The sequence below is a fragment of the Fusarium musae genome, chromosome 2 (genome assembly GCF_019915245.1).
Source record: "Fusarium musae strain F31 chromosome 2, whole genome shotgun sequence".
NCBI classification, from domain to species: Eukaryota; Fungi; Ascomycota; class Sordariomycetes; order Hypocreales; family Nectriaceae; genus Fusarium; species Fusarium musae.
Genome location: NC_058388.1, coordinates 1774453 through 1798814, shown reverse-complemented (window position 1 = coordinate 1798814; position 24362 = coordinate 1774453). Strand labels below are relative to the sequence as shown.

General features: G+C 48.9%; 7 protein-coding genes across 7 annotated transcripts; 3 read left to right on the top strand and 4 right to left on the bottom strand.

Annotated features, from left to right (window-relative positions):
* Positions 1-3682: 3682 nt before the first annotated feature.
* Positions 3683-4477, top strand: SYF2 (pre-mRNA-splicing factor syf2; the record flags this gene model as incomplete). Its single annotated transcript, XM_044820235.1, has 1 exon — positions 3683-4477. One exon carries the CDS (start codon positions 3683-3685, stop codon positions 4475-4477), a length of 795 nt encoding a protein of 264 aa, XP_044684535.1.
* Positions 4478-4565: 88 nt separating this feature from the next.
* Positions 4566-5488, bottom strand: J7337_002507 (uncharacterized protein; the record flags this gene model as incomplete). The annotated part of the gene is made up of 2 exons (XM_044820234.1): positions 4566-5331; positions 5385-5488. 2 exons carry the CDS (start codon positions 5486-5488, stop codon positions 4566-4568), a joined length of 870 nt encoding a protein of 289 aa, XP_044684534.1.
* Positions 5489-5928: 440 nt separating this feature from the next.
* YAF9 (NuA4 histone H4 acetyltransferase complex and the SWR1 complex subunit) lies at positions 5929-6782 on the top strand (the record flags this gene model as incomplete). The annotated part of the gene is made up of 2 exons (XM_044820233.1): positions 5929-6166; positions 6214-6782. The coding sequence occupies 2 exons, from the start codon at positions 5929-5931 to the stop codon at positions 6780-6782; spliced, it is 807 nt and encodes a 268-aa protein (XP_044684533.1).
* Positions 6783-7683: 901 nt separating this feature from the next.
* On the bottom strand, positions 7684-9685 carry MDM34 (ERMES complex subunit; the record flags this gene model as incomplete). The annotated part of the gene is made up of 2 exons (XM_044820232.1): positions 7684-9042; positions 9419-9685. 2 exons carry the CDS (start codon positions 9683-9685, stop codon positions 7684-7686), a joined length of 1626 nt encoding a protein of 541 aa, XP_044684532.1.
* Positions 9686-15138: 5453 nt separating this feature from the next.
* J7337_002504 (uncharacterized protein) lies at positions 15139-16740 on the top strand (the record flags this gene model as incomplete). The annotated part of the gene is made up of 4 exons (XM_044820231.1): positions 15139-15424; positions 15475-15747; positions 15808-16645; positions 16707-16740. The coding sequence occupies 4 exons, from the start codon at positions 15139-15141 to the stop codon at positions 16738-16740; spliced, it is 1431 nt and encodes a 476-aa protein (XP_044684531.1).
* Positions 16741-17088: 348 nt separating this feature from the next.
* Positions 17089-18524, bottom strand: J7337_002503 (uncharacterized protein; the record flags this gene model as incomplete). The annotated part of the gene is made up of 2 exons (XM_044820230.1): positions 17089-18277; positions 18331-18524. 2 exons carry the CDS (start codon positions 18522-18524, stop codon positions 17089-17091), a joined length of 1383 nt encoding a protein of 460 aa, XP_044684530.1.
* Positions 18525-21644: 3120 nt separating this feature from the next.
* Positions 21645-23891, bottom strand: J7337_002502 (uncharacterized protein; the record flags this gene model as incomplete). The annotated part of the gene is made up of 1 exon (XM_044820229.1): positions 21645-23891. The coding sequence occupies one exon, from the start codon at positions 23889-23891 to the stop codon at positions 21645-21647; it is 2247 nt and encodes a 748-aa protein (XP_044684529.1).
* Positions 23892-24362: the final 471 nt, after the last annotated feature.

Sequence of the window (24362 nt, the reverse complement as noted above, 5' to 3'; positions counted from 1 at the left end):
AGTCTCGTCTCGTTTCGCCTGCTCCGAGCAGTCTTAAGGCAGACAACACTTGCTGATCATGAGCAAGGGGCCTGGCCGAATCAATGGGGGCCAGAAATACACGGACTGGTGAAGGCTGTACAAGGCAGCGAAACCAATCTCGTGTTTTTCTTTCCACTGCCAAATAAGCGTAACGGTAGATGAGGGTGGCTGAGGCGATATCCGGGGCTGACCTTGTTGCAAGGTCTAGACTTTTCAGGTCGACGCCTCAAACGCATCCTCAGCGTCAAGGACAGCCCAAGTAGCGGGTTGTCCATGCGGGAGCAAGGTTTACGGACACCATTCAGAGCACAGAACTCTGATGTTCCTGCTGGCCAGCTGGTCTTTGGTGGTGAGACGACGGATGCGCCCAACCTGCTGGTGGTAGGGGCGGGCGTTGCTAGCACAGCAAGCGCGGATCATGATTCGCACGAACCAAGGAGCCGGATGCAGCTAGAGAAGTCAAAACGATAGGAACATCCAGTTGTGCGACGGGCTTGCATTTCAGCTCAGATGTACTCCGTAGACTCGGAACACACAGTTAAGGAGGGCTCCTAGGGCTGAACAGGGTGCCACCCACTTCCCATTTTACCAGAGCTCGTCACTTTGTTTCGAATCTCCTCCGTACTCAGTACGGACCATTAATGACTTCCCGATGATCTGGATGACCAGACTTGGAGACGAGTCCTATTTCTGCGGGGCCAATCTGGGCTGATAATATGCATACATTTACCTTGGTAAAGGTACCTGTAGTACTGTAGAATGGAGGAGGATACTGCCAGCTCAGTAGCCAATTCGCGGTTCCACTGGTGATCCCTTATTGCCTCGTCTCACCCTTCCACTCACCGGGAACCATCTTTCAGGATGAGGCACAAGCCGTCGTCCAAGTGGAATTTCCGGTCCTACACGGATTTTGCCATCCACCCGTTTCTTTCAGAAAGTGATAGAGTTTTAAATCAGGGAATAAAAAGGCCAACACTCATATTAGAACATCATACAATTTAAATAAAGTTTTCATGCAGCTGTCAGTTGTACCTCCTCAGGGGTCTAATTTACCGTATAGGACAGAGTACCCAGGTATTAAGATAATAATATGTAAGTGCCTCTACGGTGGACAATACTGATTCCTGTCTTTTTCTTCGCACACATCGCCAGCCTGGCTGGGATCTGTTAAAACTGCATCATGGCTCTGTGCCACAACTGAACTACCGGCTATACTCTTTGCAGACCTAAAAGCTTCGCTTAGGATTGCCTCTAGTTGACGTTTCTTATCTTTCGAATCGCTGCGCCGGGCCAGTCTCTGAATTATTGCTGCTGATGTCCGTTGTTCTTGATTAAGCCACTCGATCATCCCCAAATGACCAATCAGGATGATGGATGCTCGATAAGACTCGAATGCAGTCTCCTGTTCACGTCCATGTAGACAAGCATTGATAAGAGACAGAGCGGAATGGTTGTGAGTCCTGCTGCGACCGAGTAATAACTCTAGGAGTTCCTGCCGCCCACACAGGTCAAGGCCGTCAGGTTGCGAAACACTGTTGAGGTGACGTTGGTAGGTTTCGAGGCAGTGGAGGATGTCCATTGACCCTTGGTAACTGCCGGTCCAGTAACCATTTTGAAGACCAATTTGAAAGTATCTCTTGGAGGCTGTGGGCTTGCAGATTTCCGCTGAGAGTCTCAATCCAAGCCCGCATAAAGGGCCGCCCAAGTGATCTCCCCTAGCTGTCAATCGTTGACTAAGATTACCGAGGAACACCAGAACATCATGCTTATTCTGTAGAGTGTCTTGCTTCAAGAGGTTCTCACAGGTATTGCGAAGATCTGAAGATAAATCTTCTGTCGATTTTTCTTGGCCCGGGCTTTTGAGTTGATGAAATGAGGTGGCGCTGGTTTCAACTGACAAGTATTGTGATACTAGCCTACGGAGGTTAGTGAGTGAGTCTTGCTTCCTCAGCGCTGCTGACAGCTGAGCTGAATGAGACGGAGAGATGGCTTGGTATTCCCCAGACCATGACGATTGCGCCCGCGATTGAAACCAGCGCAAGAGTAATGAATCGTCTTCCAAGGCCTGTTTTGGAATGCCGTTGTTTGAGCTGATGAGGTGAAGGTTGTTGGGCTCTCTCTCCGCAGTCGCATTATTGGGAGGCCCTTGTTGTTTCTTTGAGGAGTCGATCAGTGGAGCTGGCGTTGGGGCTTGGAGAGCTGCTGAGAAAAGGTCATGGCTTCCGAGTCGCCATGAACTAGATGGTTCTGAGCGTATTTCAGAAGCCTTTATCCGTGACCAGGTGAGAGAAGTTTCCATTTTGTGAAGCTTCCATCGAACATCATCTCGCTTGCTATCTCGAGACCATTTCCTGAGTGCCCGCTCTTCGTCCTCTTCTGAAGATGGCCGGACGTGTTTGCTGAGCATATCGTCTAGATCAAGAAGGAGGTCGTTGATCCGAAAGTATTCGTGTTCTTCGGGTAGCTTGGGAGTATCGGGCCACCTGTTAACAATATAGTATGTCTCTCCCCACCTCGTTTCCTTTTTCAAAAACATCTTGCTTTTTGTCTTCCCAGCATCAAGCGCTTTCCCAACATCAAGCGCGGTCGAAGCTGCTCGACGTTGCATTTTGCCAAGGTACCAGAGTCTAACAAAGATGCGACTAAGATGGGTACTAAGGTACCTTAGCTCGTTATCGACGGCGGAATGATTGTGAGCCGCTGCGCGTGACTTGAGTTGAATATCGATGCAAGAGAGAGAGATGGTGATTTATTTCTTCAGCAAGAAGGGTGATGTTTTCAATGTCCTGGCGACGTAATCCTACCTCCCCCGCAAAGTGAGAAGGACCCCTGCTGTTAACGGCCCAGCCTTTATTTTGGTGCGGTTAACTAGACTTGGTACTAGTTAAGTACCTAGATAGGGGAGCTTGTGGAGGAAGGACACTCGGAACCTCGGTCCTGAATGATAAAAAGTTTCTTTTTTACTTCATAAAGCAAGTAGCTTTTTATAAAGTTCTCCAAGCTTGACTATTACTATAGTACTAAAGAAATGCGAGAAAATTTAAGTAATTAGGTAGTTTGGATCTATCTTGCAAGATCTTGAACTTGCTGACTAAATAGGAATAAATGGTCCTAAGCAATAAAAAGACTTATGAAACCTAATACAAGTTTAGGGAGTCTTTATTCAGTTTGTTCTCTTCTAAAGTCTTACATTTTCTTACTCACCGAAGGGCACCTGTCTAGCTAAACAATGGAAGCAATGTGGGGCACGTGACCCATTAGCCTTACGTATGAGGATACGAAGAACGAAATCAAGTGCTCTGAAATGGGTTTCAACTTTAATATTACAAACAACAGGGCCTCTCCGGATATACTCTTTGACACAACAGCGGTCAAAATCAGACAAGACTTGTCAACCAACCCCCTTTGCCATTAGCCTTGTACTATGCTATCGAGCTTTTGACTTTATAACAAAGACTTCAACAGTGATGCCCCGATAGTAAGCCAGTATATCGGAAGTCAAAATCAGAGAAGGTTTATCTGCCTTGTGGCGCGATTGCTTGACCAAGCAGCACTAATACCGCCCTCAGCTTTTCTTTCTTCAATCAACCTGCAAGGCTAGGTACTCTTCTGCCGATCCTGGCATCAGTTGTACCCACACTGTCTCGAAGCAAATCATACCATGGCTCCCTCTCCTACTGAAGAGAAGGAGGAGGCGCAACAGATTGATAATATGTCCAAAGCCCAAGATCGCATGGCTCGGTTCAAGGCCCTTCAGGCGCGAGCAAAGACTTCGTCGGAGAAAAACCTGAAAGAGGCGACACTCGAATCACAAAGGCTAGCCACAGATCCCAGCCAACTTACCGCCCTACATCGGAAACATGCGATCGCATCTCACAAACTACTCAAGGCAGACGTGGAGGAAGCGGGCGGGGATTTCGAGCGAAAGCGCGCATGGGACTGGACTGTCGATGAGAGCGAGAAGTGGGACAAACGCCTCAAGAAGAAGACGACTCGTCGCGACAACAACGCTTTTGCCGATCATACACAAGAAGCGAACAAGATATATAAGCGGCAGCTCAAGAACATCAATATGAATATGGAGCAATACGAGAAAGACAAAAAGGCTCTCATTGAGAAAGCAGCGGCATCGGGCGGTCTAGACATTGTTGAGACCGAGGATGGCGAGCTCATTGCGGTGGATAAGGATGGCTCCTTCTACTCTACCGCCGACTCCACGACGTTTGCTGAAAATAAGCCAGACAAGGCAGCAGTCGACCGCTTGGTGGCAGACCTGCAGAGAGCAGAAGAACAAAGGCTGAAGAAGCGAAAGGAGAGGATGGCACAGAACGGGGACGATGGCGATGTGACGTACATCAACGAAAAGAATAAGCAATTCAACCAGAAGCTCTCGCGGTTCTACAACAAGTATACCGCAGAGATCAGGGATAGCTTTGAACGAGGAACAATGATTTGAAACAAACAAGATGTTAAGTTAGGTTTTGGTCCAGTCGATTATCATACGGTTTAGCGCCTTTGCTTTTAATACAGTACTACACAATATCCTACAGCATGGTTTTCCTCCACGCTTTGCTCGCCAACTCCTCAATTTCAGGCACGTCGATGGCACCCTTGATGGTCTCATCACCCAGGGCCTCAACCGCCGCCTCCGCCACAGTCTCGACCTTTAGAGGCTTAACTCCCGCCGCACCGATGAAAGTCCTAAAGTAGTTGCCTGTAAGACCGTTGAAGGCTGTGCCAAGGCCAACCATTGCAGCCAGAGGCATTGTTACCGGGCGTGAGCTATCAAACATGAAAGAAGGGCGGATGAAAAGTCCTCTGAGTTCTGGGAACTTGTTGGCAATGGTGATCTCGGCCTCTCGCTTGGTCGATATGTATCGTTGGGGGAGAACAGGAGCACCTGCTGCAGCAGAGATGTAGCAGAAGGCGTTCACTTTAGCAGCAACCGCGTGCTTAGCCAGTGTGACTGCACTGTCGCGGTTCATAATCTCATATGTGAATTGATCCTTGGGGTTTGGAGGCTTGATGTCCTCCCCTTGTCCTTTAGCCAAAGGGTCCACACCTCGATCACGGACGGGAGCAAAAGCTTTCTGAAGACCAGCAATGGGGGATTCCTTGCCTGAGATGGCGCCCTTGTAATCAGCCTCTAGGAGGATCCCCATGCTGTGCACTACGAAGTCAGCGCCATTGAGTAATGGAGCATACGTAGCCGGACGAAGAATATCACCACGCTCCCAGCTCACTTTATGTGCCCAAGATGGAGGTGTAGCCGAGGCACTGATAGTGTCCCATCGAGGGTCACCAGAACGGCTGTACAACAAGATGAGTTTGTCTCTTAACATTATGATAGATGTGGGTTATACCTGATGGAGGTTACATCCCATCCTCGAGCAACAGCATATTTGCAGATACGAGAGCCCAAGAAACCGGTTCCACCACAAACAACAAGCTTCTTTGAGGCCGACATCGTGATGATGCTCGCGTAAAAATCGTGTGATGTCAAAGCTCTTCAGAGCTATAGTGGAATGTGATAGTTAGATCGAGGAATGAAGAAAGGAAAGCTGCGAATTCAGTGATAGGAAAAACAGAGGAGGATGTTTTTGTGGTGCATAATCGAATTTCCAGTTCAATTACTGGCAGCCTGCTGTGCAGCTATCGATGGTAAGGTGGAATCAATGAAATCATCATCGAAATAGCAAGGCTGAAGACCCGATGTGGCTGCATTACGATTATTGGCTACGCCACTACGGCGTAAGTTGATCAAGTCTTACGAGGCTGACACCTCGCCACTCTTTGCGACACTTCACCTACGTCCTTTGGGTATTTTCTGGTAATGTTCTCACCATCAAAATACTCTCACGGTAACGAAAACCTCGGTAGAAATAACCAAAACCGTACGAAAATAGCATGGCGCCCCAAAATCAACTTGGGAAGCGTGTTAAGCTTACGCAAGTCCGTCGGCCTTTTATCGTTGGGAGCACAGCGAAGCCTTTTTCCGACACGAACCCGCGACCAGCGGGTGTCCCTGACACCCATACGCACTCATGGCAGGTTTTCGTCAAAGGTCTCGACGATACCGACATTACCTACTGGCTGCGTCGGGTTCAATTCAAACTTCATGAGTCTATCCCTAATTATGTACGAAGTAGGAAATGGCCTTCCTTTGCACATGCTGATGCTAACGGAAAACAGTGGTTGAGGGCGAACCCGGAAAACCTTTTTTAGTCGAAGAGACAGGCTGGGGTGAGTTTGACATAACGATCAAACTCTACTATGTCAACGACTCGGGGGAAAAACCCCAGACACTATACCATTATCTGCGTCTACATCCCTACGGCCGGAACGAAGAAGAAAAGCAAGCTATGATCGCCTCGAATGGCGAGATCCGCGCATGGAGCTACGAAGAACAGCTCTTCAACGAACCCTACGAAGTCTTCTATAACCTCCTCACCCAAGGCGCCGTACCCAAGGGATGGAAGCCGAGCGGTGGCAAAGGCAAAGGGAAGACGCGCGCACCACCGCCTATCCCAACTGACAGCAACGAGGTTTGGGAGCATTCGGCGATGATACCAGCGCACAACCGACCGGGGCAGCCTTTCAGTCTAGAAACTGAAGCAGCCGAGATACGCAAGCTAGCAGATGCGCAGACTCAAGCTGAGGATATGGCCAAAAGGATACTTGCTGAGCTCAAAGCCAAGGAAGAACTACTTGCGAAACTAAAGGGCGAGAATCAGGCAGCTGCAGCTGCAGCCAAGTCATAGCATGATGGCCGAGTCACGCACAATAAATCAAGACGGAAGAGAATCAAGTCTCGCAAGCAGAGCGAAAGCGAACAGTACAGCTAAGACGAGGCTTCAAGTACAGCGAATTACCCCAGACACTTGGGTACGAAGGAACTATGTGTAGCTTCAGGGCGAGGCTGGCCACCATTCACAAGCAGCCAGTTCTTCATGGTTTTAACTGAACTGCAGTAGGCTCGCCATAGAGCGCGGCGTAGCCATGTCAGAGGATCAAGCTAAGCACGTGTATAATAGGGACGATGGGGCTCAGATAAGACAGCCCTTGACTCGCCACGAAGCGTATTGATACCAATTTGATTGTAAGCACATCTTCTATGACACATTGTAGTTCAAACAAATTATCATTTAATGATTAAGAAGCCACAATCTGTCTCTGGATGTGAATTGGAGTTGTTTTGCGAGTACTACACGGTTATATAAAACCAAAACTAGCCTCGTTCCTTAGTCCTGATACCATGATATCTTCTAGATACCCCAACGATCTCTCTGACCGTCTAAAACCCGCCCACCTCGCCTATGATTTTGTGAATAACATTGCTAAGACTCTGACATTGCCATGAGTCAACCCCCCTGGGGCTATTGACCAGTCCAAACAGACAACTGTGTCGTGGCATAGAAATAGAGAACGAATAACAGTACCAACCCTCTGAAACTTGCCTGGCCAGAACTCATGACCAGGCACACCCTATTTTACCCTTCGGCCCGTCTCTTCCAACGCCACAAAAAACATAAAGAATTGCTTCCTCCAGGCCGTTTCCTCAACCTGAGGTTTCCAAACTCCAGCGCCTGCCTAAAATGAATGAACAAATAGAATGCTAACGAGAGTACTGAATTTCATGTGTCAATGTGTGTGGCTCCTCCGCTACTGAGTAGCAGCTTCGTATGCTGGTGGTGGTGCGTCCTCACGCTCATCCCAAGGCCTACGTTGCCTGTTCTTCTCGTCATAAACTCGCTTGGCAATTTCGCCAGCCATCTTCATAATCCAAGCTTGTTCAAGGATGACAGAAGAGGTCTCCGAGCTAATGCTTTGGTTTTCCAATCCAGGAAATTTGCCCTTCTCAGACTTCGGTTCAGAAGTGATAGAAGCACTCAATGGATAGTTCTGAGATTCTGGGGGTTGAACGGCGTTCTTGAGCGGGGAGCCCATCCTTCGTGCTTCCTCAAGAGTGGCCATGATTGAGGGACGCCCTGCCTCACCCGCGCTTCTAAAGCGAACTTTATTCGGTGTGGATGCCTCAGCAATGATAGACGACTCAGTCTCCTCAGGAATTGATTCGTCGATCATGGGCTCAGATAGGGGGACATCTACAGATGCCGTATCCGACGCTTCACTGCCAGTCTCTGGGGTGGTAACTTCTGATTTGGTACGTCTCAGATTCACCACGCGTGTCTTCTTCTTGCGCCCTGTCCGTGATCGACCTGCCCCAAGTGATCTCCCGTTCATTGCCGAATTCATACTAATGAGTGAAGGGCGAGATGGGAGATGGCCGTGTGCGTTGCTCGCTGTATCTGAAAAGGTGTATGTTGTCGAGTTTCCTGCGTGGAATGACATGGTCTTGGTGAGAGTGGGTGTCGAAAGCAGGGGCGTAGACGTTTCCGATCGTTCTCCATAACCTGTCCAAGCACGGAAGACGACATCTCGAATACCAGGAGTAAAGAGTGATAAGGTGCGATGCGAATCGGTCAAGGCTGCAAGACGCAACAAATTCTTCTGAGAAAACAATGATTGGACTTCTCCACTTCCATTCAACGTGAGCTCAGAAATAGCATTGGGGTCGAGAAGATTGCCATTGGCATCCACGGGATCCAAGGGAGGGCTAGCCAAAGGGTCGACACCGGCTTCGTCTTCTTTCGCAGCTGGTGTTTCGGTGCCCTTGTTGGCCTGGTCAGGACACCACAATTGAAGAGACAGTCGGTGAATAATTGCCGGTAATTCATCCATCATCAAGTTGCGTAGTTGTTGCTCAATTGTTCTCTGCAAGTAATCGCGAACGAATTGTATCGAGTCGAAGGTAGAGGATACCTTGAGGGATTCGAGTGGGTCATTTCGGAAGACGAGGGTAAGCCCTTTTTGTTTTGAGAATACCAGTATGATGAAAGCAGAAAGCTTGAAATCAGACAATGTGATCGAGAGTGGAATGGTTAGGCCAGAAGCGGCGGCCAACGGTTGAGGAGATGTGAAAGTCGGTTTAGAGTAGAGGTATGTATTCAAAGGATTTGCCTAAGGTTGCGATATTAGTGTCAATGGGATTGCAATGATGATGAAATCATCGGTAGGGCGCTTAGACCAAGAGATTTTGGCAGGGGGATGGAGGGGTTTAATGCGCATTGTCGCAATAAAAGAAGGTTGCATCGACAATGCAATAAAGCAGTGTGCAGGTTGAGACTTGGAAAGGAATAGTGGGCTGTTGTTGATGTTGTGATAGCTGCGAGATCAAAGGATGGCGATCCACGTCAAGCTCAACAATGGGCATACTATGGGAAACCCGTGCAATGAGCGGAACATAGCTTCGGCAATTTTCCCCAAAGCTCAGGAAAGAATTGAGCCGCAGAAAATGAGTAGGTTCCTCCATGACGGAAGTAAAATGATCACTTACTTGAACTCTTGTCTTGAGGGTCAGGAACGCATCACCAGAATATGTCATTTTGAAGATGCCCCGGAACCTATCCTCCGCAAGATCACCAATTTCCAATATTTCAAGATCAGGGGGTACGGTCCCAAGATTGAATTCGCTGACAAGAATATCATCCACAATGATGGGCGGCTTCGGACTCTTGTTTAGGGCCTTGGTCAAAAGGTCGCGCGCGCGACGGTAGAAGTCGGCGTCCGCAGTTAGCGGCGACCAGTTGAAGTTGAAGGCCATGTTGAAATGGCAATCACCTCCCCGTGATCATGGAGGAAGTACTGAAGTGCCGGCAAATCGGCAGCTGTGACGAAAGCTCGAGGACGGCGGGAAGAAGGGACTGAGGCGCGTGCGTGATGGGTATTGGGAGGCGAAAACAATGAGCGAGTGTGGGATAGCTTCGGGTCTCGTCGGTCGGCGTAATCAGTTGCCAGAAATGCTCAAGGAAGGAGTGCACTTCAAGGAAACTGTCGATAGCACCCAGGGCGGCAGCAGCGACGTGAGGCTTAGAAGGATCTGGAGAAATAGCGAGAAGAAATTGAGACGGTTGGACAAGCAGGATAGGATTTCCCAGGAGTGCGGATCGTGGGGATGACGCTACAGGATTCCCCGGGCAAACAGCTTCAGGATGATTGGGAGAGGATGTCCGAAGTGGGGAGCTCGGAGCTGCACTGCTGCAATTTTTTTCTTCTTCTAAGGGCTTAAAGGCTTCAAATTTGACTGGTGTCCAAGGCAGAATTTAGTGGGTAATGGCAGCGAAACCACTGATAAAGCCCAATGCTGAGACGCCCTCGATCTGGACCTAGAGGAGCTGAAGCGAAGCGAAACAGTTGGCAACCCTGTATTAAGTGCAATCCGGTTGGCTCGTTAATCGGCTGTGGGAGTAAGAGACGGTTTCTGACCCGGTATTTCTAACCGTTGTACGGAGAAGAACACGTCAGGTCGGGTCGCAAAATGTACAATATCAGGTAGTTTGTGATGGATATTTGTAGGTGGCCGGGGTAATAAAAATACTCTGGCGGTGAGATGCAAAATTCGGTGTAGGCTGGTTTGATAATATGGAGTCTATTGCATTGTGAGTTGTTAATGCAGCAGAATGTGTGACTACTGTAGGTCGAGTTTCAGATGGTCCAAGCTGCCTCAGCTACGATCCGAAAGATTCGTCCGTATCCCCGTACGGAGGGAGAACGGAGTCCGGGAGTACTGTTAAACCAAGGAATATCGATATCAGATCCACAGTATCCGAAGAAGTTGCGTGACTTCCGAGGTTATAATAGTTGAGATGCCAGTTAATGCAGAGGCATATAAAACAATATAAAGCCAAAAGCAGCGTGAGGCTAGCTGGTAGCTTCAATGCAATATAGGGGGGGCATCAATTGGTCTGTTCGAGGGATGATTTGTGTACTGCCACCTTGAAGAAACGCGCAGATGTGCCAACTTTGTATAATTCCTGATGCGCTGTCTACCCCATGCTCTTCATGCAAGCACGCAACAGAAAAAAAAAATGTTTCCGCCAAAAGGTCGTCACAATCAGATGATCATATCCTGCGCTCTGGGAAAGATGCCTTGTGGAACGACCTCTGCATCAGGTGGTTCGATGTTCATCCTAACTTTCTGGGGAAGCGAGCATCTTGCTGACCAAGGACCCTTGGAAGAACAAAAGTCGTCTCCTTGTAGTAATACTGTGCCTTCGAGTGTCGCCCAAAACGTTCACCTACTGCATGTTGATTCTATCCTCACGAAAACACGGACCAGCGGCTCTTCCCGGAGTCCTCCGAACCCACCGGCTGGATACCTACCAAACTGACCTTAATGCCGACCCCTCCCCCTCATTAAGGTAGGAAAGACAAATGCTACCCAACACTTGGTATGAATACCGTCGTTAGAGGCTGTAAATGAAGCGATTTAAGATCGATATAACACTTCGCCTTGAATCGTTTATTGATATATACATTCCTGGAAAGGCTGCCTTTAAGCAAAGCATCAACTTATTTTTTGTTTCCTCTCCCCCAGGCCTCCATTATGCAAGCATTTCCAACAGCCAGCCTCGAGAAGGGTGACCGGAAGGGGAGTAAAAGGGTGATAAGGCCGGGTAGGAACGGAAGGGCAAACATGAGTGGCATGTATCTCTGCGTTTGAGTGTCGGCAGAGATTAGCGGAGCCATGCCCTAATCACTATGGAGATGGGCTTCCAAGTGTTATCTGTTCATGTGTGATATGCCGCATAGCTTTCCCCACGATGCGATGCTCGCAAACCAAGAGACACTTGGATCCAGATATGGAAATTTGTCTCAGACTTACATGAGCATGTTTAGTCAAAGAATTTGGTACCTCACTTGATGAGTGCTCTCAATGACAGACTACCCTCATCAGCAGGCGAATTGCCCTGACATTCATTTCAAGTAATCGATCTCTTCTTCCTCTTCTTCTATCGTGAACGTTTTGTTACAGAGTGATTATCTTGGTATTCTGCCAATACCACCTCATGACCTGGAATTTGTATGATCTGGCACCTCACATCATCACAGCCAGAAACAAAGGACCAGGACCACTCAACTTCCACTGTCATGCAAGGGACCAGTTTGGTGAGACTACAGATCTTGTCCACCTGACAGCCGACCAGGATACATATTGGTTGTTTTCATATCAACTCAGCTCAAAAGGGTACTTCTGTGGTGCTGTACCTTGGTCGGACCTCATCGCTGGGGTTTCACAAGCTGAGGCTTTGTGTAACCCCAGCCTCCACATTCGATATTCTCCGAATCTGTCTCCCTCCCTTCAGTCGCAAACATGGTTCGATAGGCTGTCACACATGTAACCATGAACAACGGCGGCACACGAAACGAGAACCCTCCTCCCCGTAAGTAAAGATGAATGCAATAGTCGAGCATTCACGATTAACGGACTCACAAGTGCAAGCTTAGTCTGTTCCCTTATTTGCCTACTTGCTCGTGCTAGCCCAGATTCATCTCAAAGTTTGGTCCATTGATAGGATCAAAGCTCAAACAATTCGAGTTGGATCTCCACGTGCGAGCCTAACAGCGTGGGTAGAAACGTTGGACGATCTCCTTAGGGCATGCACTAGTTAGCTACTCCACGCTGATGATCCCAGTAGCCCGGCATTGTCTTCAGCGACGCTTATTCGTGGTACGCCCGAACAGAAACAGAACTGGGAGAAGGAATGCAGTCATTTAGCATGCACACGGTCCCGTGATCGTCGCCAGCAGTAGTGTCTTGTCGAATTTCTCAACTGCCAACGACAGAACACAATCAGGGTAAGAATGCATCACCGCCAGGTCGAGTGACATCATCAGCCGGTGAGACCGATGCGTGTGTGCTTGAGCCCCAAAGTCGTCGATGGTTCATCAGCCAGTTGCGGCAACGGAGGCCTGAACAGCGCGGTTTGAGTCATCCATGGCGGCGGCTCAGCGACATCCATAGGCGTGCCACGCTGCCGATATTCTCCATATCCTGCGCTGTCGGCAGCCCGTTGTCAGCGCTGGTGTCATTCCGTTTCGTTGTTCTGCACGAATGGAAATAGAAATCCAGGGTGTTCCACATTGCCTTTTGATAGCGGAGCGTCAGAGTGCAAGGGACCAGGACCAGGGCCCTAATCGTGGACACACATCGTGACCTCGTACGGCTGGGGCAAGGAAAGTTGCAAGAGGGCACGATGCCACTTTGACTAAAATGGGCGATCGAATTGGACGTGCGTGCCTTGTTTGGCCACTATTGAGCCTTGACCGTTGTGAATCAGGCCCTGGAGTATCTAGGGTATACCTACTAAAATAAAATAAAAAAGGTCACTGTATTGCTCCTTGTGTCCTGCAATGCGTTGATGCCAGCGGGCCTCAACTTAAAAGACATTCAAACCCCACGAAGCCTCGGCGTTTAATCGACAATCATCGCAGCCCCAGCCCATGAACTAACGTTAGAGGGCGCCACGAACAGTGAAGTGACCCCCAAGACCGTATCTCATCAGGTGCAGGTGCAGATGCAGACGCAGATGTAGCCTGCAGGCGGTGCTCAAGGGAAGCGTCCTAAAAAGACCAAAGGGCCTGGATCAATAGCTTGGGTGTCTTGTGACGGTGGGTTGTGATTCGCTAGAGCTGTCCCGGTGCTTGTTCGCCATGGTTGCTGCCAGAGACGATGACTGGCATTGGCGCTCACTCTAGTCCGGGTCCGGCCCCATGGGTGGAGGGGTCCTAAAAACCTGTGCGTCACCATCCCAGATCAAATTGGATCGTCGACTTTTCTAGGCGACACCAAAGGCTCCGGCTTGTACGTTAGACGGTGGGCGAGCACCCACTTCAATCTGCACCGCCGCTGGCGAACAAAAGACCCTGGACAGTCCGTCTTAAACCTGTGCTTCTGGCGGGGTTTTGTTCTCTTTGCTTCTTGCTGGTAGACTCCTGCTCACTTGCTATCCAATCCAATCCAATCCAATCCGCTTGCTTGCCCGTACTCTAGTTGTAGATGGTCTTGTTACGGTGGAGATATCTGCCAACAGGAATCATGCCAACAGCGGCACTTTCATAACAAGAGGGTCAAGGGAAAGGGGTAACGAGCTTCGTCATATCATCTGTTCATTTGCTGTCCTAACGTCAGACTCGACTTATTATTGTTACTCTTGCATTCATCTCTGCAAGCAAACCATCGTGGTGATGCTACTCTGATAGAGAGCCAAACCAGTCGCGTCAATGAAGACAAGACATTGTTGCCAATCCAGTCTTACAACAGAAACCCTTACAACATCTTATTCAACACACCCCTCCCAGACACCACCTGCCGTTGTCAATTCTGCGATCCTTGTCGAAAGAAGCGCAGCTCGACACATACAGTAAGTACCCTGCCTTTGCCTTACTACATACCTACCTTACATGACGTTGTCCCAGCTTCTATCGCTGTGTAACCCGAGGCATCATATCTCATTTACATCAACTGCACTATCGCTTGTGGTCTCATGCATATGTGCTGCACGTACACAAGGCGACAGAAACAACCGTGTTGCCTTGTTAGACTTTGACCGAGCGGGTTGAAGTAAAACCTAACTTGGTTTTAACGGTTATAGCTCTCGGCGGTGGTTATCCCAAATTTGTTTGGCCACGATCGACTCGACTTCCCAGCTGTCATCCGTATCTCAACGACCTTGAGCTTTTGTTCCTATACCACTTACAAACTGGGAGAAGCAAGGCACCTAAACGAGCTTAGAAGAGCAATCACTCATATACACGACTCGAGGCAGAAACATTGGTCCAGGCGCAGATGCAGATGCATACACATTTGTAGACCGTGACCATCTGGAAGCAGAAAAGAAGGCAGAAGCCGACGAGTCAACGCCAGCGCAGCTGCAACTGCAAGCCCAAGCAAGTGGCTGTGACCCGGTCTCTTTCTAGGTTCCATGTTAAGCCATCACCGATTCAAGGCTCCTTCTTGTACATATTCACACACCCCTCCTCATCTCCTTCCCTCTCTCCTTATTCACTAAATCCATCTTATTCATATCTGCTCTGTTTTGCCCCAATTCACCTCTTGTCGAGTTTGGCCTCGTCCTCTTGGCCTCCATTTAAAGCCCAGCCCAACCCTCCTCGTTGATAACGTTCCCCTCCCTTCCCCACCAGCAAACGCGCGACATCGGTGGCTTGAAGGTACCTTGCAGACTACCTGCACAATCCTGGTCATCAATCAACACCATGTCGACTCCATCTCTGTCCGATGGACAGCTCACGCCGACTGATACCGATCCCGACCTTTGCTTCTCTTCATCAGAAGATGACCATGTTTGGCCAACTCCTCAAGATGTTGTCGAAATGTCCATTATGCTTAATGGCAGTGCGGTCCCCCTTTCCTGGACCCGGGAAAGTCTCAAAAGACTCCCAACGGGAACTCGTCCAATAAAGATGGTTGGTGAGGGTGCTGCCAATGTCGTGTTCGAATTGGGCATTCCAGAAGGGAATATGTGGGTAAATGATTTCAAAGGTTGGCTAATACAATGTTATACACAACATATGTGCTGATGTGTTGCTCAGGTTGGCTCCTTCGTGTTGCCAAAGCTCCTGCGAGTGGTCAGCCAGCCAGGTTCAACTACCTAAAACAGCAAGAATTCTACGCAAAGCAAATCATTCCATTTCTCAAGACACATGCCATCCAGCAACGGCTCGTGGTACTCCGTCATACCAATATTATTCCTCAGCTCAACGCCTTCCTTCGGTCAATAGATCATCTGCGCAAAGAAAAGTTCAGAGGATCATTCATCTCGGAGTCTAACTGGGGCCTTCTGGTGGAAGATATGCGAGTATCTGGTACGATTTGTCTTCAATACAGGAGTCTATTATTATCAAGCCGCTTACCATTGCTGATAGAACCCAAAAACAGCATCCTTATTGAGTTCAAGCCAAAGTGGTTGAATCAATCTCCAAGTGCTCCCCAAGGAGCCATACGATGTCGGCAATGCGCCATGGAACTATTCAATTTCCTGCGGGATCCGAGTCCTTCAAGACATATGCCAGAGCAAAAGCCATGCCCCCTTACACTCGCAAACCCCGATGCTCCCCCCGAAATCAGTTCGCCATTCCGTTTCGCCCCCAAACTTGCTGCACAGTCCAACAATCCTATGGTTCGAGAACTCCTTGCAAAGACTGCCGATCATCAAGTTATTCGTGATCTTCGGTGGCTTCAGAATCTTTCTGACACCAGGGGGCCTCTGCGTGCTGAGAAGGGTGATCCAATGTTTAGCTTGGCTATGACAGTTCGCGATTGCACATGTTTCGTCCAGATGAATTTGGGTCATGATGTGCCTCCCGAACAACGGCTTCGCGTAAGACTCGGTGATTTCGATCTCAAGGATACCGACATAAAGTTCAAACGATGGACGTCAGCCGAGAAAGATCTTATCGATTCCGGGTGCTACACGGCTGACTGGATCATGTGTAACGGGCAGTACTACCACCCTCCTACCAAGTGCCTTCTCGAATGGGCCCGTCGGCGGGATCGGTTCGTAAAGATTATCGGTATTAAGGACAAAGATCCTTACCTTCACCCACCCCCCAATAAAACAGCACATTTCCCTACAGAGGCCATGACCAAGCAAGCCGTGGTCTACTGGATGACAACACATTCTAGCAAGCTCACGGGGCTGCTGGAGCCAGGCAGGAAGGATAAGCCAAAGACCGAGGTGTGCCCATTTCGGAATGAGCCTCCGTAAGTCTTACACGTCATGTCTTCAGATGCCAGCTGGTTCATCCCTGCTAACACACTACAGCAATCTGAGGAAATGGTTGCCTGTTAGGCCATAAGCAGACGTCCCTGAGATCTCACTTGCAAATCTGCGTACAGGAATCGGAGTTCTCTTTCTATTTTTGCATTACAAGGTTGCATCGGTGCATCTCAACAATGGCGGGCTCGCATAGCATAGCATGGGTATGGGCATGGTTGGTTGCATCAATCAGGGGGCGCGGCGTTAGGTACAAGGTTGTTGTAAGGAAGGGTACGGTTTCCGGTTTGATATATGGCGTATATTTATGATTGGCTGCATCCGATACCCAGATATAGGAAGGACAACATTCGACATCTATCATTTCTCAATTACGGCTCATAACTCGAACGCCAAACCCCAATTCTAACGTAATATTGTGTAGCCCGTTTTAGACACCAGCTGCGCTGAAACTCAAAAGGCTGCCAATGGACAATCCAGCCACTAGACACAACCCCATGAAGCCGCCAGCAGCTTCACGCTCACCTTCATCTACCCACTCGCCCGATGCCATCATGAAACTAGAACCAAGCCAGCCGTTGGTGAGACCAAATATCAACTGGACAATGAAGAGATAAAAGAAATCGCTGGAAATAATGGCCCCCCGTCCGTCAATATTACAGAGTAAATATAGCGGGAGTATACCAAAACGGACAATAGAGAGAACAAAGAGAGCAAAGGGGCGGTGCCGTAGGGTGAAAGGTAATATCGTGGCCACCCGACCACTCAAGTCACCCAAATTCCAAAAGAAGAACCCAAGAGGAATAAAGGCGGAAGGCTGGTAGAGAGCACCGGAGTTTTCTTTCACGGAATGGATCTTGGCAGTGAAAACGGGCATGAACATTGTTGCAATGAAAGTGAGGGCAACACCAATAGCAAGCCAGTGAAGTTTAGTGAAGAGCCTCCAAAGCGATGTGACCTTGCGAGCGGCACGTTCGGCCTCTTCAATGCTGTGCATGGACTCGTTCATTTGCTCAACCATGCGATTCTCGATGATATGGTTATGGCGGCGAACCAGCGGGACGAAGGACAGCAGAGCAGCAACTGACACGACTACGGCGGTGAGGAAATAGACGAAAGCTGATGTCTGTCCATCCTCAGGGGATGGCTCTTTGATAGAAGTGTTCTGGTCCTTCTCGGGGGGGAAGGCAAGCACAGTAAAAACTTGCGCGATCGGGGGCAGGACGCCGGCAATACCCTGTCCAGCCATGATGGCTTGCATATATTCTGGGCGTCCGAAACTGGCTGCGAAAGCAAATGCTCCATTCTGAATGAGACCAGCTGCCCAGGCAGCAGCCGCGACTGTAGCAAGCAGAAACACGAGATATAGAGTTGGGGAAGCGCTTAGTCCGAAGACGGTAGATGCAGTCAAGAGACCGAAAGTGAAAACATTGATAACAAGTGCCAGGTTGATTCGAAAAGGGTACGATGCTGAGTACTGTATACTAGTGAGAACAAGCATTGCGCCGAGGTTGGTAACAGTAGAGACGGTCAATATCGCAGACTGAAAGTGAGACTGAATCCAAGCATCGCCGGCAAAGCGAGCTGTGAAGTATGGAGCTGCAGCAAGGAACATATTCCTATCTTACGTCAACTACAATATTTACCGGATACGAGAGAGAGAGAAACCCACCAGGCCCAGAGCATAGCGACACCCAGGAGGGCAAAGATACCATATTCTATCCACGAGAACGGCAACTCATGTTGGCCCTCGAGTACTGTTGAGCCTTCTAGAGGAGTGGCTTCCTCAGTACCGGTCAGGGGCTCGTATTCTGATGTTGATGTGGATGAGTGTTGACGGCCTAATGCTTTGCGAACGCGTTCCATAATGTCTGCGTATCAACGTTGTTCGTTACAGGTCGTCCGTCGTGGGGAAGCCTTGAGCAGGTGGCGTACGTAAAACAATAGACGTCACTTTGGACAGTGGGAGGTCATCAAATATAGCTGCAGCTCAGGACTGTTGAGCCGCTCAGGGAGCGTATGCGTACGCGTTGGATAGGTAGTTCCGTATAGCCCGAATCATCAAGCACTTGAGCTTGTGAAGTTCGAGTCGCGTGGTCACTTGCTCGCCTGACAACGTAGAGAGGAACGTCGCAGCGACTCACAATGAGTGGGATGGAACTCGAGGTGGATGGAGGGCTCCAGGTGGTGGGGGCAGCGAGATGATGACGTTGAATTCCCTTACTTGTTGAAGGGATATAAGATCCGATCTTGAACGGGAACGGGACGGTTAGGGGTCTCATGCCAGGGTCAGGCGGGAGACACTGGGCGGCTGAATCACAGGGGGGATGAGCCAATCACAATGAGCCACCCAACAGTCAATCCAGTACGGAGTATATCAGCCCCCAAGTAAACCCCAGTCGTTATTTCTTGACACTCCTAAAGTTGCTGACAATAGCCAGAGTTTCCTCATTTTTCGAGACCCGGAACTGGAAGCACGTAAGTAAGTCCGTGGTTAACATGGATACTATAGGATTTCAGGTATTTCCTTGATGTCCTCGGAAAGTACGTGTTGCGCGAAAGACCTAGGAACCTGGGCTGTTTGTATTTTATAGATCGTACAACTAATACATAAGTCGCACGGCATCTCCCTTGCCTATTAAGATATGAATTTCATTGAAATATCGATTTTTGAAGGTGAACTTGTCTTCGAATGAGGCGAAATGCTCGTTAACAAAGGAGCCATAACGCAATGGAGTAACTATTACAAAAGTAAAAGCGTCTAAAAGAATAATACACAAAAGGAAGGGTAGCTCGCAAATTCATGAATCACTAATGCATGAGCGTTCCGTATCACATGTGGGCCTGAGACACCTTGTGACCGTATGGCTAAAAACACAAGAAAAGGTTAATCCAATGTCTGATGGGGAACCATGATCTAGGTACACAAGCGACAACCCCTTCTGTTGCCATGCGAGTCTTTTTGAAAATCTTAGTTATACGATGCAGATATCTTATTCGCGACCCATCAGAATACTGAGTCAGATTTGCCATAGTTCTATGGCGGAAGAGAGGTTGCAATGTCCACATATCTATAAAACTACGAATGGTATCACATGCTCATTAGTATTTGGGCTGTACGGATCTAGCTATACAATGCACTCTAGTATTCATGAGCCCGACATGAGGCTCAGAATTTCCAAGTTCTCATAATACGAAGGTTTCTTAATCCTCATGACTTTTGAACCTCGATGCATTGTGGATGACCAATGTTGCGGAAACAGATACGGTGGAGTTTACCTTTTTTCCTTTTTTCGATACATCGCCACTTGACACCGAAAGCTGAATGTTGTATTTAAATCTATGTACCTATGCTTACCAGAAAATGGTTGGACCCTGCAAACTTTGACTTCGTAGAGAGGGAATTGGTCAGTGAATCTAAAACGTAACTAATATGCCCCCAAATACTATCCACAAAGTCTTTCGCGTCTCTCGAAAGATTAGCCAGCAACGTTTGATAAGTCAATCGGGCTTACTTCAATTGTAGGTGTCCACGACAGATTAATCAGACGCCCAGGAGGGAAAAGCGCCGACTTCATCGCATCGTGCAGAAGAGACTCACTCACCGCTGGAACAACATCATCAGATCGGCAACTATCTACACACCAAAGGCAATTTCTATCCTCTTCCCGGGCTCCCCCAATAACTGCTGGAAGTGTCTTATCTACAACGCAGGCAGGCTTGGTAGCTTTGGTCGGATCTATCATCTTCTTTATTTCAGAAGGCCGTAACGCATGTAGTAAGTATATCAGTAGTTGGATGCTTTGCTCTGGATATGAAAATCTTAAGGGTGATGTGTTGCCATAAAATGTTGGTCAAAACTTAAGGGTTAGAGGTCAAACGAAAGACTTTGACAGCAATTTCATGTCTGGTCTTTGTCGGCTCCTACAGGACATTCTTCCCGTCAGGTTCTTTTCATAAGTTCGCCTGGTTTCAAAATCAGACAGAGTTGGTAAGTAACGGCCGTTAAGCTTTTCTTGATAAGTTACAAACAGATCAGTCGTCGCTAGCTCTAAAGGTCAGGAAGTAGATACTCTGGTGTGCATAAGCTTGTTAAGAATTCAAGGCCAGCAAGAGAAGAGAAGGCCCTTCTTGTGTCTGATTTGTCTGGGTAGAACTGCCCTTGCTAAAACTCCCGTGAGTATTAGTCAGGCCTCTGGCACCAGGCACCATGCCGTATAACTTAGAGGAACTTGTGTTCTGATGGGACAAAATTTTGGCGGCAGAATCATCGCGGTTGTGTATCATAGAAAAGGTCAGTTGATGGAGGCCTGTTCGAAATCGGAGCCACCATGACAACCCAGGTGAGTCTCGACAGTAAAAACGAATCATCGACAAAGTCAATCCCGAGATGACTACGGCAAGGCTTGGATCGACAAGATTATGAACGAGCTATGTATGACGAAAGCAATTAGCCTTGGCCTGCTCGGTCTCTGGTAACTAGGTGACGAAGTGAACCCAAGCGTTGCAAAGATACTCCTCGGAATGATCTCAGGGACATCGAACGCATCCAATTCAACTTTCGGAGTTTAGTTACGCTTTTGGCAGCTCTGTGCCTCCACCTGTGTGGGTATGTTCACAAGACATGGATGTCATCACAAACGTCCGAGGCTACTGGTTCTGGACAACTTCGAGGATCATATAGAGGCCATGTCAGAGGACAAGGAATGTAGAGGCTGCTGTGATTTGATTATTAAGAGTCCCGTACTGAGTCATGTATCGTCAAAGTCGATTCAATTGGCAGCATCACAAGAGAAAAAGAAATGCAGCTCAAGACATCGATTACAACATGCCATGAAAATCTTCTCAGCTAAGATGCTGAAGTAATCGAGCCCTGTCCTCAGATTGATAGTGCAACAGATTAAGACAAATTCCTACAACTCCAGATCAGGGCATATTTTCAAGATTTCAACGTAAACTCCAACTCCGTGCTGACCAAGTGTCATCCTAACCGAGCAGAATTCCTACCTCATCTTTGGCTTGTGCCTCCCAGGTCTTGAGTAAGATCTGGCCGACACCCCTTCGGTACGCAATATCTCCAATGCGCTCGATCCAAAGGACATTGACAAAGTCAATCATTTCATCTGCATCCATATGCTCCTCAAATTTCTCATTATCAAATACATGCGAACCGCGACGCTCTGTGGCTGTTGATATGGCGATAAACTCCAGGCGCTCTTCACCATCGTAGTTGGAAGATTGAATACCCAGCCATGCGTCGTGAGCACGAAATTGACCTGCCCATCGGTTTGCTTTGTTCCAAATAGTACCTACGGCAAGGGGTGGATTGGTTCGGTCACGATGAGCGAGAGTTGTGTGGAACTCGACCTCAAAGAAACCAGTTGTTGTTTTGAATGACAGTAATGGGCCGGGGTAGGCTTGCTCGCCTACAGGTGGCTCATAACCACCGGTCTCGGGAGGATCTTCGACAGGGATGGGATATTTGAACAACGCAGAGTCATCACTATCATGGACATAATACGAACCGCTGCGAGACCATCCTGGAGGGAGCTCCGAACTCGGGCTCCGACGACCCCGAAGATCACGGTACTGAAGGCCGGTATTCATAACGGGGACGGTTGCGGCTCGGTCCGTCAAGCTCCAGGTAACGGTAGGTTTGATCCGGAAAGGGTGAGCGGACCGGTATCGTTTGGTCTCTTGACCACGTTTCCCAGTGCGAGCCTCTTCAACATAGTCTGCAGCGGCTCTCCACAAAGTCAAGTCGACCGGAATGTTATCAAACCACCAGCCCATCCAAGACCAAGATGGGAGAAATGGTGGGCGAGAAAGAGCTCTTCGTCGAATGGACGCATGCGGGCGCCACAGCAAAGCAATGTCCAAGAACGCGATTGGCATGCCATAAATAAACCCACCGGGAAAAGAACGAGATAGTACGTGTGTGATTCCCGCAAAAGCAGGCAGCGTGTCGTCGACAAGCGTCAATTTCCGTGCGCTGTATTCCATCGCATAGCGGGCATACTCATCAAGATCAGGCCACGGCGGGTGCTGAAACGCAAACGCAGCATCAGGGACAGCACCCGTACACTCTTGACGGCCTCCTCTCAGCTTCTTCATCACACTGTTTGGGCTCCCCTGCCATGTCTCGCAGTGACATTCCCAGGTTATTGAGTCTTCAAAGAAAAAGACCGAACGTCGAGAATAAATGCGCTCAACCAGAGTCCAGCCCCTCGTATACCATGGCGAGGCTGCAACCAACTCCTGGTGAGTACGACCAGTCGTTCGAAGGCCGCGCGTTGATCGCTTTGGATCAAGTGAAGGCAGCCCTGTATAAACATCGCCAGTAGCGGCAACAATAGTCAGGTAAGAATTAGAAAAGACGTATGCCATGTGCTTAATATGATCATCCATCTCTTCCCGATTATCCTGGGTTATACAAATACGGTCGATCCAAATGTGTCGAATTCCAAGTTTCTTAGCAAGCCACATGGCGTCCAGATAAGTCTGAGGCATGTCGAGATTGGGCAGACGATCTTGGAAAGTTTCCACATTAGATTGAAGCAGATGTGTAAACATCGGTGCTCCGTTGCGCTGGGTACCGTTGACATAGCTGAGAGCCAAATAACGGTCCTTGGTTGTTGCCTTGACTAAGCGCCGCTCAACGACATCAACAAGCCAGGCAGGGCGCCATGTGGTGATATCAATATCAGAAGAGACGGCGCAGTGGTGGTGGTGATCCGCGTTACAAGCATCAAGCCACTCACGAATGCGAAGAACTGGGCCACCCTTGGTAACAGCGGAAGATGCCCGGCGTTGAATTGAGGAAGCGACAGCTGGCATTGCGATCTCCTTCTCCTTTTCACCACGAACTGACCTAAACGATCCAAGCAGGCGGTCAGTAATACTGTTTCGCTTGCTAGAATGTGGAGGATGGTCTCTATCGCGGGGTTCCCGGGGAACACGCGGAGGGACACGGCTCTCGCGACGCCTATCTCTGTCGACATCCCTATCCTTGACTCTGTCTCTGTCCTTCCCATTTGCATAGTCCCTGTCTCTTCCGTGATCATCATCTCGGTCTCTCCCGTTGTCGCGATCTCTGTCTCTTGCATCGTCTAATGGTCTGTCGCGATCTCTATCTCTGTCTCGATCTCTTTCTCTGTCTTTGTCCCTGTCGTAGTCACGATCTCTGTCGCGGTCTTTGATACGATCCAGATCCCGATCGACAGCCCCATCCATATCCAGGTCTCGCTCCAAGTCGCGGTCGTGATCTCTTTCCCGGTCTCTTTCCCGGTCCCTTTCTCGGTCCCTTTCTCGGTCTCTATCCCTGTCTCTTTCTCTGTCTCTATCTCTATCCCTATCCCTATCCCTATCACGGTCGCGTGGTCTGTCGCGGTCATGTTCTGGCTCAGGAGAGCTTTCATCGCGGGAGTCATGCGAAGGACTGCGGTCTGGCATTGTCGGTCAAGGTTACAGGTCTATAGCAAGTAGCAGAAGACGTCGCGTTGGCGCATACCACAATTGTTGTCGCAATATTACCTCAAGGTCTTCCTAGAGATTGATGAAGGATCAAATTGGCTGGGGTTCGAAAAATCTCATGTTGATGCCCGAGAATTGGTCATCATAAGTCTATATGTTGGTCAAAGCCCCTCAGCTTTCGCGGCCTGGATGGACAGCGCTGAGATCTTATTGGCTCGTGAGACCTATGCA